The sequence below is a fragment of the Perognathus longimembris genome, chromosome 3 (genome assembly GCF_023159225.1).
Source record: "Perognathus longimembris pacificus isolate PPM17 chromosome 3, ASM2315922v1, whole genome shotgun sequence".
NCBI lineage: Eukaryota > Metazoa > Chordata > Mammalia > Rodentia > Heteromyidae > Perognathus > Perognathus longimembris.
Window position 1 is genome coordinate 49,163,663 of NC_063163.1, and position 16,980 is coordinate 49,180,642.

The following is a 16,980-nucleotide window of genomic DNA, read 5'->3' on the forward strand; positions in this document are numbered from 1 at the left end:
TCTTCTTATGGTCTGCTGAGCTGTGACTTAGACTTTTAATTTATTCAAAGATTGATTGTTTTTCTAGGAGAAAGATAACTTTTGATTACTTTAGAACTTGTAAAAGAAAAATTAACTTTTTAATATTTTATTATTATAAAGATGATGCACAGAAGGGTCAGAGTTACATAAGTCAGGTAGAGTACATTTTTTTTTTTTTGGACAATGTCACCCCTTCCCTTGCTCTCTCCCAGTTTTTCCCTCCCATCGCCACCCATAAGTTGTATAGTTCATTTTCAATATAGTATACTGTGAGCACTATTGCTGCATTTGTTTATCTTTTGTCACTCCATCTTTGTGCCTCCTCTTACACTCCCAAAGACATATAAATGAACAAACAAAACAAAAAAAGAAAGAAAATAAATACAGCAAAAAAGAAAAACAAACTATTATTTTCATTTCCTGGAGTTCATTTCAATAAGTAACATTTTGTATGATCAAATTGTGCTTTTCTGTTCCTATCCTAAGAGATTCCTGCTTTGGTCTCACTGTCTGTGAATGCCTAGAGACCTGTGTAATTTATCATATCCTGGTATTTTAGATCTAGCTTCCACATATGAAAGAAAACAAGTGCTGTGAAAGACAAAATTTATACAACATATCTCTCTTTATACAAATATGTGGCATGTAAATAACAGGGGAAAAAACTCTGATTGAGGCCTGCAAATGTCAACATGTAAACTACATTTATTCTTTTTTGGGGGGGAAGGAGTTTTTAAGGGGGACTTTAACCCTGAGCCTGGGCACTGTCCCTGAGTTCTTCAGTTGTACCACTTGAGCCACAGTGCCACTTCCAGTTTTCTGGCGGATAATTCAATGATTGATTTTTGACATTTAATAAATGCTACAATATGAGATAAGTGAATATTCCTATGAGAAATTTCTGTTTATAAAAATGAACATGAGACAGGTGCCTATGGCTTACATCTATAATCCCAGCTACTCAACAGACTGAGATCTGAGGATTGTGGTTCAAAGCCAGCCTGGGCAGAAAGTCCACATGAGACTCTTATCTCTAATAAATTACTCAAAAAAAAAAAAAAAAAGAAAAACTGGAAGTGTTGCTGTGGCTCAAGTTGTAGAGTGCTAGTCATGAGCACAAAGAGGCTCAGATACAGCACCCAAACCCTGAGTTCAAGATCCAGGACTAGCATAAAAAAAAGAACATGTAATTAACTAGAATGTTATATGTATATTGTACATATATGAATATATAATATAGTTATATTTATATATTGTATATGTATATATACAATGCACAGGTTTATCACAACTAGAGGTTTAATTACTGGAGATAATGGGGAATAAAATATACACAAAAGAAAAAATATTGCTATCCTAGCTGTCAGACCTTCTCAAAACCCTGTTTGGATATTTCTTAGAATTTATTCTAACTAAAGTAATAACCAAATAAATAATGTCACAACTTATCCTCCTGTACATACAAAAAATATGTTTAGAAATTTATAATGCTTCTAGATGTAGGCTTGTGTAATCGAGTTAATAATATATATATATATATTACAATTCTCATTAAAAATGTGGAACTTTGGTGACAGTTGTCATATTAATGTCCCAGGGAGTGTTTTGCTCCCATAAGAAAACCAAATGGCAGCTAAAGTGATTGACAGTTGTGTAAACCTATGAAGATTCCCCAATTAAATAGCTTGCAAATCTATGCATACCAAGCATCATGATTAGAAGAGTGAAGGAAAGATAGGTTATAGGAAAAGAGCTATGCTCTGTTTAAAATAGATCTTATTGAATTCTTAGGGATGAAATGAGAAAGTTCTCATAATATCTACATTATACATCTTGCCTATAATACATACTTCTCTAGCAATGTTTCTTTAGCAACATTGGCTTCTCATTTCCGTGTTTTACTTTATATTTTAAAAGGTTAATATTAACAAGTCTAAAAATTTCAGCAAGGCTTGCCAAATGGAAGATGTGGCATGAAAAATGGTGATCACATTCTCTTCTTGACATTCATAGAGATCAACAGTGCTGCATATTTATATCCTTCCTATCTTGTGACCATTTTTATTTTTAATTTTTTGATGCTAAGGAGTGAACCTAGATATTGGAGCATGGTGAAGATACCCTCTTCTGCCGAGCCACACCTCCAGCTCCCATTTTTCATCTTTGGTCTAATAGTCTTTACAGTCATATGCATACAAGTACTCATAATATCACCCTTGCAGCTGAATTGCTTAGCCTCCTCAAGTAGCCCCCCCAAATATTCTTGCAGTTGTAAGAAATTTGCCTGTAGCTTTTATTCATTCTTTTTCTTAACAGAGTGCTCAAATCTGAGTGAACTAACAGCAGAGACAGACAGACCAACACGGCTACAGAATATCCAGTTATTTAAAAAGAACATTAAATTCCCAGGAAGCCAGATGGGCATTTCCGTATGATGTATGATCTTTGTTTTTCTATTTACCAGCAGGGCAAAATATTCCTAAGTAACTTTTGTAGAGTTTTAAGCATTAGCACAGTAAAATCTCAAACATCATTGCAGCATTTAGGATGGTTTAAATTGTTTTCTGTACAGTACAAGTACTGAGTAAGTGACTTGTATGTTGGAGACAAACTTATTTCTGTTCTATTCTTTTGTTAATCCTGGATCTTGAACTGAAGGTCTGAGCACTATATATGTGAGCTTTTTTTGCTCAAGGCTAGTACTCCACCAGTTGAGCCACAGTTCCATTTCCAGCTTTTTTTTTTTTTTGGTGGTGGTAATGGTTAATTGGAGATAAGAGACTCGTGATCATTTATGCCCAGGCCGGCTTCCAGCCAGGACCCTCAGATCTCAGCCTCCTGTGTAGCTAGGATTACAGATGTGAGCCACTAGTTCTGGGCTGTAGTTTGTTCTTTTAGGCCATAAAAAATGTAAGGACAGTCCAACACAGTATAGCTGAAGTCAGCACTTTCAGAATATGCTTATATCCTCAGCAGCATGGCTTAAATATTCCAAGAATGAAGGTCAAGATAGGAAAAGAGGATCAAATACCAAAAAACCAAGAGTCAAGCTAAAAGATTTGAGGAATGTTTATATTAGAATGGAAGAAGAAGAATAGTAGTGGTAGTAACAATGATATTCTCAGAAACTGGAATTAAATACCACACTGAGGGATTGAAATATGTTTTATACTGTAAACTCCACAGTAACTGTACTCCATTTAACCATATTAAATTATGTTCATATATTATTTCTCAGAGAAGGAACGGAGTATGAGAAGTTAGATTCTGTGTCCAAGATTAAGGGGCTGATATATAGTAGCTACTAGATTGCAGTTCCAGTATCTCCAGAACTGGAGCCATTGTTCTAGATGAAACACTGACCCTGAAATGGGAAAGACAGAGCTACACCTTGCAAAAACCACCCAGGAACCTAAATTCCAGTATGTCTACTCCTCTGAACCTTTGTCTCCTTATGTCTTTATACAGATTAAACATTAGAAGGTGGTGAGTTAGATGCATTAAAGTGTAGCATGCACTGAGATGCACATTTGATTTAATGTAATATTGAATGTCACACTGGCCAACACACTAGTACTATCACTACCACCACTCTTATAGCACAACTACTATCATCACCATTGCCCTCGTCTCCAATCTAGTCCATGGAAAACTCTAGTGCTGAAAAGATACAATTTATTCCACAGAAGAAGGAATAAATTACTTTTGTATGACCTTGCCAGCTTCCTTTGTGCTTTCCTTCTGTGGGCGGCTAAGATCTAAGGTTAAGTTCCCTTGTTCCCAAGGATATTACTATTATTTTAATCTTCTATACATATATGTGGACATGTACATATGTGCAGCATGTGTCTGTGCATAGTGTGTATTACTTTTTTCCATTTGATAAAACACATAAAAATAAATATACTTCATTTTTCTAATTCATTTAAAATATATTCAATGTTATCTGAAGTGAAATGTGGTACTCTTCAAAGTAAAAAAAGTAAGATATTCTTACTCAAAACAATGTATTGAGCAGCTACTAATACTTGTAGGAAAGGTGATTTCTGCTTTAAATTTTATAACAAATTTTAAATTCAATACAATTCTACTAAAAATGTTACTTCATTGCTACAAGTCTCTGGATTGATTTTTATGTTACTATAGTTAAATCCTAAAATACCAAATAAGCATAATTTCTAAAGTGGATCATCCTAATCTTAAATTATGACAGAATCCTATCTTATGAAAGTTTTGAAAATTAATATATACTTATTTCTCCATTCCTATATTATTCTCTAATGTTAAAATAACAACATCCAAACAATGTTCAGGCTTAAGTGCTTTTGAGTATCTTCAAAATAAGATTCAGTATTCACTGTCTCATTAAGTTAGTCATTCTTCAAGTTCAGTCTGTTAATTAAAATCATATTCACTCTTGAATTTTATAACATATTTGGAATTTGAATTATCATCTCAGTTAGTTAATTTAGACCTTGCAGAATTACTTCAAAACATTAAGGATATTGGATAGTCAATTCTCATGCAAATTTCATACTCAGCTAACATGTAGACTGGGAAGATTCAACTCATTAGAACCTAAACTGAAAATGGTTTTGTTTTATCTAACCACTCTTTATAGTATCCTATATTAAATATCCTTCTTCTATTCTTTACCAATACCACTAGTAGATCAATTTCCTGAAAACTAAGTTGAGTTCCTGAAAACTAAGCCTAAAGTCAGCTTAAAACCACATTTCTTTCATATGTGCCAATATTGAAACTTAAATTCAGAATGTCAAGCTTTCACTTGGTTTTTGTTGTTGTTGTTGTTTAAGAATGGTACTGTATCACTTGAGCTACAACTACTTCTGTCTGTTGGCTGGTTAGCTGGTGGTAAGAATCTCAAGAACTTTGCTGCCTAGGCTGGCTTTGAACTCTGGTACTCATATCTCAGCCTTCCGAGTAGCTAGAATTTCAGGCACGAGCCACAAACACCTGACTTGGACTCATAATTACTTCAAACAAAGGCCTACCCATGTCTTGAAGAACAGAACCCTGTATTATCCATCTTTTGCTTGCACTTTGACCCAAGTACTAGAATGAGAGGAAGAACATGGACTCAAGACTCTGTCCACTCCCTTTGCTTTAATGAAAAGGAGAAGTTAAAGGTGTTTCTGATTTAACTAGTACCTTATTCATCACTCTTTCTTGGGTCCTGAATCTCTAAACATTATTGCATAGCCTGTGTGACAGGCAGTGATGCTGTGTCCAAAATGCCTCCACACTGGAGGATTCTCTGAATCAGAGATGCAACTGTGCCTGGTATCTTGTCTTCCAGTCTCTCTACTTACTCTTATGGCCAAGAATCAGTCCCTCACTGGGGTCTTGTAGCCTTCATATGTCCATGTCCCTCGTGTGTAGCAGCCATTTCCTGTCATATGCACCTAGCCCTCAAGAGCACACGGTGGCAAGAGATCAGACTATCATCAACAGCCCCTCTGTGTTTTTTTTTCCATTTTTCTCTCATGAGCCAATTTCCAAGTATATGTGCCAGCAGAGAATAATTTACCAATATGTACTTGTAGAAACACAAATACTTACAATGAATAGTCCTGGAGTCTCTTTCCACTTCCATTTAGGAGGCAATTTCCTTCATCTCTGTTACTTTCTCCATCATAGCACAGTGACTGGGAGTCACTGGGAGTCTCTACTGAGAAAAACAGCATATATTATTGTGACTTCTTTTGAACAGAGACAAAATTCTGACTAGAGACTGCATTTAATTTTTATTCCCTGATTTGAAAACCTAGATGAAGCAAAATTCCAGCAGGGAAGAGTTGTTTGTGTTCTTTTTAATCTTCATTGATTTGGTACTCAGCATGAAACTCAGTTATGTTTTTTGAAAGAGATGCCTAAGGTCTGGTCCATGACAGCTTTGAGGCTTCAATAACAGACCCTTAGTGGATGCCACAGATGATGAGGTGAGTCTGTCTTTGTTCAGACTTGCTGTTTAGTATTTGTATAAGGATAAACAGACAGAGAGGGCCAGACAAGTGATCTCTTTATGCAGTCACACATCCCAAATTTGGAATGGAGACTGTTAAAGGTAGCATCTGAGAACAGCCCTCTCTATCTTATCACCACAGTCAGCTCCTGAGGGCAGATCTAATATAGCCTGAGCAAAAACATCATGGGAAATGTAGATCAAAATAGAATAAATTTCTAGCCATCCATACTAATATTTTAAAAGGAAATTCTCTGACTCATTTGGACCATGATCTCTTTTTCCTGGACCCTGCTTCCTGTTGACATCAATGTATGTAATGAGGCTTCTACCATAACTCTGAGAAATCATGTCATCTGTTTATAAGCAGAGAAGTGTTGACATGTTCCCACTGTGGGAACAGGACAAATGTTTTGTGACAGAAGCTCCCTCAAGCTTTGTTCTCTTCAGGCTTTTTAGTTATCATGAATAGTTTACTGTCTGGATGTACTGTGCCGTTAGTTAATAATACCCTCTAGACTGTCTAATGGATTGCCTCTTCAAAATTGGAGTGAACGCTGCCACAAAAGGTGACATTTGGCAATGTATGATAACATGCTTATAGCAGCTAGAAATCAATATCCAACTAACAGGTTTGTAGTGGCTAGAAGAATTTGAAGTGGTATATTAAAAAGTAAAAATTGCAACCCATTATTCAATAAGTATCAAGAAATGGATGTATCTAGAGCTCACATTAAATAAGATCTTAGTTTCATCTGGATCTTCATTTGTCTCTCCTTTGTGCCTTTCAGATGTTTACAACATGGATGGTCAAATAAATATAGCTATGTGTCTCTGGAGTCTAAAAGCACCTATGGTATATCAGAAGTGAATTGATTACTAGTCTTCTTAGGAAATCTTGGAGGTCATGAGGTCTAGAGTTCCCATTGATGTCATTTTCTTGACCCAGTCTCATAAGATTAGGGTCTTTCAAGGAACTCTCAAACTTAAAACTTCGCCTGTACGGATCTCATAGCTGCTTCTTTGTAAGTCCAACTGCAAAGACTTCCTTTCAGAAACCTAAAGCAATTAACTAACACTTTTCTTCCAACATATAATTACTCACAAAGTATTTGAAGTTTGAAATTTTGGTGACTATTAATAGTGAAGGGTTAAACAGCCAAATCAACCTGATTTTCTAGTTTAGTAGAACTTGGAATAGTAATGATGCAAATTATCAGTAAGGGGCGATACAAGATAAATATTATAATCATTTAGCAGGTACTTTGTAATAGAAATACAAATTTGAAACAACTGAGTCATCAATGAATCAAGATGGCATTAACTTTAGAGATTACACAGATTAGGCTCATTTGGAGTGCACATAATGGGAACATTCTACTTTCTGGCCTGAAATCTCTACCTCTACTTCAGGATTTGAACAATTCTAGTCACTAGACAGCCCTTCTTTGTATTGGAATAGAAGTTCTCTTTCTATACATTTCCTGTTAAAGATCCAAGTTCTGCTTTCTGGGGCAGAGTAAATCTAACTCCTCTTATAAAGGATATATTTTTGTGTATGTGTTTGCCATTACTTAAACTCAGGGCCTTGTGCTCTCACTTAGATTTTTCACTAAGGCTGGTGGTGCTCTACCACTTGAGCCACACCTCCACTTAGGGCATTTTTATGATTAATTGGAAATAAGAGTATCACAGACTACCCTACCCTGCCTGGCTAGTTTCACCCTGAGATCCTCAGATATCAGCCTCCCATAACTACGATAAAAGAAGTGAGCCACCAGTGCCCAGCTAAAGTATAGATCGTTATCTGCCATAGCAGATATTGTGCTGAATATTTTTGGCAACACTTTATAATACAAACAGAAGGAAAAAAACCGATACTTGGAAATTTATATAATTGTGATATTATCCTTTTATCGGAAGACACATAATCCAAACCTCTTTTCAAAATCTGGTATGTAAAATCTAAAGAGATTAGGCTACTTAGCTAAGGCGATTCTTAGTTCAACTTGAACCTGACATTGCCTCATCTAATCTGTCATTGTCCAGTTTTTAATCACTGGGTCTTCTGCTGAAAGTTGGCATTAAAGTACATTTGCCAGACAATAACTGTGTACACACAACTTTTAATCTCTTGATAAAACTTCAAGCAAGACAAAACAATTGAATTGTGTTATATGATCTTCAGAGTAAGAAAATGCTATCCAAGCATAGTACATTTAGGAAACTCAGATCCAGTCTTGGATTTTTCCATTAACTAGAAGCATAGGTTCAATTAAACTGTCTCTTTGAGTCTTAGTTATCTGTGTGAACTACGATTGTCCATTGGGCTCTAAGAACACACCTAGAGAAGTAGGTAAACGCACCATGTATTTGATAAGGGGGAAGTTTTTCCATTCCAAGTATTTGTTCCTCATTGCAAAAAATGAATTCTAATATTTCACTATCTCTAAAATCAAGGGCATGAAGAATATCTTATCCAATTCTGACATACTTCTTTCTTCAAAATAAAGGTGTTGATTATTATCATCTCCATAATCATTTCTCAGTCCTAGCTAAATGCTCGAGAGAATTATAGATGCATGCAAACCTCAAAAGAGAAGTGAGAATGTAAACAAGAAATTTAGCACAAAGCAGTGATCTATAACAGACTTTTAAGTAGTTTGAGGACATTACATTTAAATTGCCTGAAATCAGTCTTCTATCTGGGTAATAAATTTGAATGTAACTTAAAATTTAAAAAGTGAAACTTTGCTGGGAATCTTTAAGTAGCTATTGGTAGTTTTATATCTTTTATTTCAAGTTTTATTATGGAAAATGTCAAGCATAGAGGAAAAAGTAATGTAAGGCTAAGGATTACAAATATCATCTATTATCCATGCATTGCAACATATACTTTTTTATTTTTAATTCTCCCTTTATCCACTCATGAGCATCAGTCTCCTAGTTTTTAATGCATTCATTCACATTAAATGATAGCACTGTGTCTCAGGTTACATTTGTGGAGCTATATAATGTTAACACATGTAATCAGGTAATCTCCACAAGGTCAAAAACTATGACCTGACCAGCTGTGTCTGACCTCATGCCATTTTTCTAAACAGTGCCATTGGAATGTAGCTATGCCTATTTATTTGATTGCAAAGCTTGAGTTATTTATTCTTGGGCCTATGCAGAAGTGAGTTCAATATGGCAGTATAGACTATAGACATTTATGACTGTCCTGTATATGACCTAGGATTTTCTCTTCTATTTGCACTTTGCGGAATGGTTCTATCATGAATTATTTCACAATATTTGGAAAGACAGATTATGAAGCCAATAGAGCTTAATTTTTTTTCAGAAGATTAACTATGTTATTCTTCTTTCCAAAAATTTTATTTTATTGGAAAGGCAATTTACAGATGGTTACAGTCACATAAGTAAAGTAATGACTACATTTTTTGTCAAAAAGTGTTACCCTCTCTCTCTTTTTCTCCCACTCTCACACTCCCTGATTCCCCTCCCTCCCCCAAGTTGTAAAGTTCATTTCCAAAATAGTAACTTGTGAGTATCGTTGTTGCATTCATTCACTCTTTGCCCTTTGTCTCATCATTTTGTGATTCCCCTTTCCTTCCCTAAATCACATAAATATATACCAAAATCAAAAACAGTGACAATAGGGAATAAACCAAAGGGGAAAAAAAGAAGAAAAAAGAAATGATTTTATACTGTACATTAAAAAAAACTCTTGTTCCATATCTCAGAGTGCATTTTCATTAGCAATATTTTATATGGTCATATGTAAATGGCTATTGAGCTATTGTGGTCCTCTGCTAATAAGTGTAGGACCATCCAAATTATTCTGTCTTTTTAAGTGAGCTTTGAAATTTACATCTCGTCTACGGCCATACCACCCTGAACGCACCCGATCTCGTCTGAAATTTACATCTCAGGGAAAATATCCACTGAACTCGGGATGTGAAATTTATGGACATTAAGTTATTCATTCTATATATTTGTTATCCTTAGCAGATCTGTAAGTCCTATATTGACACTCCTTTAATTTCTGGTTCAAGTCATTTATCTCACATCCTTTTGTTGTTTATGCTGACTAGAAAATTTCAATTCTATTGATCATTTCAAAGAATTACACTTTGTAGTTTTGATTCTTTTAGGCTGTTTCCTCATTGAAAAATATTTTAAGACGGTTCCCTAGTATTGATCAGTTTCAAGTATCACTTTCCAATTTTCAAAAATATTGTGTGACTTTGATGTAGTGTAAGAACTTCAGACACTCATCTTCTGTGCTAATATATATTTCACTATCACGTATAAGCCATAGCTCATTTCTACTATTTTTGCTTTAGGCAGTTTATAATCAGTTTCAAAATTCAAAATAAGAAAGATAGTTATCCCTACTTTCATTTGATCATTTCTAAGAGTACATTTATCTTTTTTTATAAGGCTAAGTTTCTATCTAGTAAGTATCAATACACATTCTGTCTATTCCTATGGTATTATGAATTTTTAGGTTCATACTAAGCCTAAGATTTTTTATATGTGTCAATATAGACCTTGAATTCAGGGCATAGACACCGTCCCTTTGTATTTTCACTCAAGACTGATTGTCCACTACTTGAGGCACATCTCTACTTTTAGCTTTTTTGCTAGTTAGTCAGAGATAAGAATCTCACTGACTCCCTGCCCATCCTGGCTTCAAACCATGATCCTCAGATTTATGGCTCCTGAGCAGCTAAGATTATAGATGTAAACCACTAACCATTGCCTTCCTCTGATTTTTTTCATCTGAAAAAAGTTTTCAGCTCATCATCATTCAGTGGAGCTAGTTGTTCTGCATTTAAAATTCTTGGTTAACTTTTACTTTTTATTTCAAGGTATCACCCCAATGTCTTCTGGCTCATATAATATTTTGATTTATTATTATTAAAATGATATACAGAGGGGTTACCATTTTCATAAGTCAGGCCATAAATACATTTCTTTGGGGGCTATGTCATTCTTTCTTTTTTTTTCCACCCAATTTCACCTTCTTGTACCCGCTCACAAGTTGTATAGTTCATTTTCTCAACCTAGCGTCTACAGGGTATCAGATAAGTTTGGGAGACAAGTTTGTCTTCAGTCTTACATGTCTTTCTTTGCATGATAATAATTGTGCTTTTATTTTCTGGGTGCCTTTGGTTACATTTAACTATGGCACAACACTATAATATGTGTGTGCACATGGGAACGTTGGGAAGTGTGTGTATGTTTTACAGTTGCATGTATTACATATGCAGAGGGCCAGCAAGAAAATTACACAAAAACTTACGTTGGAAAATGTAACTGCTTCTTTCACAACCATATTATCAGAGTTTGAGGCAATACAAACAGAAATAGAACTGAGTTTAGGTTCTGCTGTGGACACAGTCAGTTGTTCCTAAGGTTCATCCACAGCTGTTGGCTTTCAGAAGAGGAGGTGGAAGCCTGCATTTGATCCCCTAGTGGTGGTCAACTTCTTCATATTACGTGGTGTTTGCTAGTTTGATAACAGTGGAGAGAAAAGTGTCAATGTTCCTGATTTGGAGCTAGACAGGAAGTTCTCTGTGCAGGAGTGTTGGAAATAACCCAGAGATCCGGGCTCTCCTCTTAGGAGTCAGATATATGCAGATCAGGTTCCTTGTAAACATGAGCTCCAGGACTGTTTCTTGCCTCTTGCCTAGGACCAAAATAGTTTGCTCCTTAAGAAGCCTGGGTCAGGCCTTGTGCCTTTCCCACATGAGTGCCCTCTTCTCGCCTCCAGTGTTGCCCTGGAGTCTTTCCTTGGGCAGTGGCTAAGGAGCCATGGAGACGAGCCTGACGGTGCACACGATCTTCGTTGCTTTCTTTTCCCTCCATGGGTCCTGCCCTCTAATATGCTAGCTCACACTCAGTTTTTAGAAGTTTATTTGAAATGTACTGTTGGATTTGTCAGGTACCAGAATTGCTTTTTACTCTGTGAGTTAGTTCACCTTTGTTGGTTGGAACTTTTTAATGTAAGCTTATTCCCTCTGGTTTCTTACATCTCAGTTGAATAAATGAAACGCTGTGATTTTTATACTTAATCTGGTATTTATTGGTTTTATCATAAGGCCCCGATTCTTCCTAATTTTGTACATTTTCAGCTTGTATCAAACATGGTATTTGATATTTTATATTCCAGGCTTTCATTATCTTAAAGGACACTTGCTATATTCTTGAATTACTGCACTTAGAGTAACATTTATCTTTTTAAAATATTTCTTGATTCTAGGCACTTGGAAGTTTGGCTCTAAAAATACTATTACATATTTTTAATAAGATTATGGTACTAAAATAATGATCAACATTAATGTAAGGACTTCATAGAGTTTTTAAATGAAATATTTTCTTTTAAAATAGACTCAAATATAGGAGATTTATACTTACTCTGGATATATCTTTGAAGTTATGAAATTATAGAAATTATTTCAATAATGGTCATCTTCTCTGTAACACTGAGATACAATCTCTGAATGTGCTAATGGTTTTAGAACAGATACTTTTTTACTTTGTTTGAAACAAGTTGTGTTGGTCTATAGTTATACTGCTTTTCATTAATGTTTGGATCATTTTGACTTGAGAGAAATATATTTCCAGAAATGTACTTACATAAAAATGTTATGACATTTTCCATAAAAAAGATATACAGTTGTAGAGGAACTGACGTTTAATTAAAACACTGTATTTTCTATAAATTGACAAAATAAATAAATAAAATAAAGGGAGGCTGACATAACAGCTTCTTCTAGAATTAGTTCCATGCTTTCAAATCTTAGACCCAATCTGAGACCCAATGTTCTTCTCTATAAAAGTAAATACATCTAATAAATAACCATAGTCTAGTTTCGTTTTAGCATCCATAATTATTAAATTGCATATCTTGTTTTCTGATGATTTGTTTGAAAGCCACACTTACAATGAACTTTTCTGTAATTGCAGGTTTTATATGGGGAGAAATTAAACAGATGTGGGATGGTGGCCTTCAAGATTATATCCATGATTGGTGGAATCTAATGGATTTCGTGATGAACTCCCTATATTTAGCAACAATTTCTTTGAAGATCGTTGCATTTGTAAAGGTAACTTTTATTTATATCATTGGCAAAACACAGTCTGGTCATTAAATTAGTATCTTCAAATAGTGTTAATCTTCCCAATAAAGTCAACTAGGACTTTGGATATGGGATGTCTCCATTCATTTTTTTTGATAGACTAGTACGATAAGGTATATAAAACACACTTCCATAACAAAATTTATCATCCAATTTTCTTGCCGCTAAATAAAATGATGCCTCAAATTTATTCACCATGGATGCTGTAGTTATCATTCTTTCCACTTCTAATGAAATTCCACCTCAAACACTGGTACACTTTTGTCAACCAAAATTTATTTCTATCAGTTGTACTAATAGAGAAAATATCATAGATACATCAAAAGATTACTTTTTCAAAGCATGGAAATTATCATTTCAGATTAATATGTTTGATATAATTAAAGAAGAATATAATTTATTTCTACACACCCTATTCAATATGACAGTGCTTGAAGTCTCAAATACTGATTACTCCCCCAGATTTTGTACAACAATACTTTTATTCGCAATCACATAATTTACCTAAAACATTTTTGTTCTGTAATGACAACTATATTATTTTCTGTCTGGGAGGGACCTGACTCAAACCAAAGTATTGTCATTTACCCTCTCCTGACTTTTGTGTTGTATCTTTCCTTTCCTTTCCCTTTCAAAAGTAATTTTTAAAAATGATTCCTGAATTGTTCTTTTAAAAAGAGACAATGCATAACTAGTTTCTACATGAATAATGCATACAATTTAGTGATTTGAACTAGAAAATGCTAATGTGTAAATGAATTCATTTACTCTACTTCTTAAAATAGTGGTTGGAGTCTTTGCAATAATACAATATGATAGGATTGAAACTGCCTTAAGGTTGGAAAAAGCCATACTTTCCCATATCACTTCAAATTACAATGTTACCCTGTTCATCAATATAATGAAGGATGGAACTGTCCATCAATTTTAAGCAAGTTGACTCTATTAAGAATACAAACACAATGTGGCAGTTCTTCCTATGTTCAATGATACTACAATGACCTTGAACAGTTTGAGACAGCAGAAAATAATAATTTATTCAAATAAGAATATGCATATGTGGACGAGATTGTTAGTCTGTGTTTAAGTGCATAACTGTTCAATTTTCTTTCCTCTGTGGTAATACTTGGATAAATCAATGTAATCATTTTGGAATACCTGCTATTAATAATAATGTATGTGATTTCTTGTAGTCCTATGCTGTCAGGAAAGACAGGGATTCAGTGTCAATAGCCATTCTTTAACTTCCAGATGCACAAGAATTACAGGAAGACTGGCTGAGGCTTAATTCCTTTTTTCAAATTAGGGCAAGGCCTAAATTTTCACTTCTAACAAAGTCCTAGGTGTTATTTAGGATGGCCCTTTGTTCGGCTGCTTGGGTTTTTATTTTAATTTTTCCAATTAACATATTGTGCATAGTTATGGAGTTTAATGTGACATTTGAATATAAATTCTGTACCAACTTAGTCAGGGTAATTGTCGTTAAATTTGGACCCTTCAAGGAACTATCTTCTGGTTTTGTGTGAAGCATATACTAGGTTAATGCAAACTGTAGTCACTCCAAAATGCTATAGAAACTAGAATGTTCTAAATTTAGAACATTTTTGACATATGATAATGACTAAGAGGAAAGACTTCTATCTTCTATTTCCTCCCTTGGGCACTGAGGATTGAATTTTCAAGATAAACAAAAGTGTGTGTGTGTGTGTGTGTGTGTGTGTGTGTGAGAGAGAGAGAGAGAGAGAGAGAGAGAGAGAGAGAGATTTTAGATATATACCCTAAAGTATACACATGTCCTTTATTTGGTATCTATTATCCAATAGCACTCTAGCTTCCCATGCACTCTACTTTTCTTTGCACCTAGTAACTCAATTCTACTCTCATCTACTTTTGAGTTAACTTTCTTCAACTTCCACATATGAGAAGAACATGAAACCTTTTCTTTCTGTGTCTTATTTCACATTACATAATGTCCTCCAGTTCTGTCTGTGCAACACAGCTGGACTAATTTACAGGACTAATATTCTCTAGTTTATCTATATGCATCACATTTTGCTTATCAGTTTCCCCATCAATAAACACCTCCATTTATTGATGATTGGTCTTGGTTAGTTTTTAATAGTGTTTCAATATACATGAAAGTGCAGGAATCTCATTTTCAAAAAAAATTGTTATCAAATAGCTGTGCAAAAAGTTTACTATTCCTTAAGTCACATTATGAGTACAATACATCCTGATCAATGTCACCCCCTTCCTCCGTTCTTCTCCATTTTCCACCTCCTGTCCCCACCTAGAAGTTACATAGTTCATTTTTCACATAATGTGCATTGAATATAATACCTCCATTCACATGCCTTCTTTTTGTTCCCCTGTCAACCATGCTTCTGCTTTCTGGTATTCATTTTGGTAGACACTACACCAGTGTTTTAGAGGAATTATACCTTTGGATTCCTCCCCTCACTAGGTTTTGTGGTGTTACCTTGAACACTTCGATGCCTAAGATATTTTCAGCTCAAGAACTGTGTATTTCTTTTAATTTTTTCCTAATCCTCAAGAAGAAAGCTTGCTGATCATTATTTTTCTTCTTGCTGTGGATGAAGTGTTAGCTAATCAGGGTACTCTTGATGCCTGCAGACAGAATTTTCCAAGGTCACTCCAGCTTCATTAAGGTTGATTTGTTCCTAAATTTTACCTAGTGCATTCTCTATATAAGCAGTTTGTCCCTTACATTTATCTTCAGTCATTTCACAGAAATTGTTACATTTCTATACCTTTGATTGTGCAATTTAAATACCTCCAAAACTCAAAGTTGTTATGAATAAAGCATTTGTTTTTAGAAGTCATGATGTGTATTTATTTATTTCTGTACCTGGGCTTGACCTTAGAGCCTTATGCTTACTCAGTTTTCCTGTTCACAGCTGTTGCTCTACCATTTGAACCACACACCCAGGTTTATAGTGGTTAATTGGAGTTTTGCCCATTTTTCTGCATAGGCTGGTCCTCCACGTCTCAGCCTCCTAATTAGCTGCAATTACAAGAATGAGCCGTAGTGCCTCACTGCATCATTCCTCCAAACTGTTCTGACTACATATCTCATCGATTCTTCTTCTCATCTAGAATGAGGGAAAATAGTGTCGCTTTCCTCTTATGACTGACACAGCCATAAATGACTGCTCAAAGCATCCGAGTTTAATGATATAGCAGAGAGGGGGAGAAATTTGAATGCCAAGGCTTAAATATAGAATTATCTATTAGAGAAGAGAGCCCTGTGCCTTCCTACTGTATTTCACTACTTAATTAACACATTTACAAAAAGGGAAAATCCTTTATGTTATAAAGTACTCATTAATATATTTTCTTACCAGTCACTGGTGCCTCATGCCTGGAATTCTTGCTACTTTGGATGCTAAGAACTGAGGATGGTGGTCCAAAGCTAGTTTGACCAGGAAAGCCCATGAGAGTCTTATCTCTAATTAATCCCTCAAATGCCAGAAGTAGAGCTGTGGTGGAAGTGGTGGAACTCCAACCTAGAACAACAAAAACTCAAGAACAATGTTCTAGGACTTGTACACACACACGCACACAAATAACCTACTATGTTTTCCTTCCTCTTTTTTTTTTTTTTTTTTTTGCCATTCATGGGTCTTGAAATCACTCTGGGCCTGGGAGCTGTTCCTGAGTCCCTTTGTGCTCAAAGCTACCACTTGAGCCACAGTACCACTTCTGGCTTTTTCTGTTTATGTGGTGCTGAGGAATCCAACCCAGGGCTTCATGCATGCCAGGCAAACACTGTACCACTAGGCCACACTCACAGCCCTCTGT

At 35.1% G+C, this 16,980-nt stretch overlaps 1 protein-coding gene across 1 annotated transcript in view; it reads left to right on the top strand.

Annotated features, from left to right (window-relative positions):
• The window catches only part of Trpc4 (transient receptor potential cation channel subfamily C member 4), a 196,125-nt gene that overhangs the window by 148,851 nt on the left and 30,294 nt on the right, over positions 1-16,980 (top strand). The window contains exon 5 of the mRNA XM_048341466.1: positions 12,986-13,125. Within this exon, the coding sequence (XP_048197423.1) occupies positions 12,986-13,125 (140 nt within the window). The remainder of the gene's footprint in view (positions 1-12,985; positions 13,126-16,980) is intronic.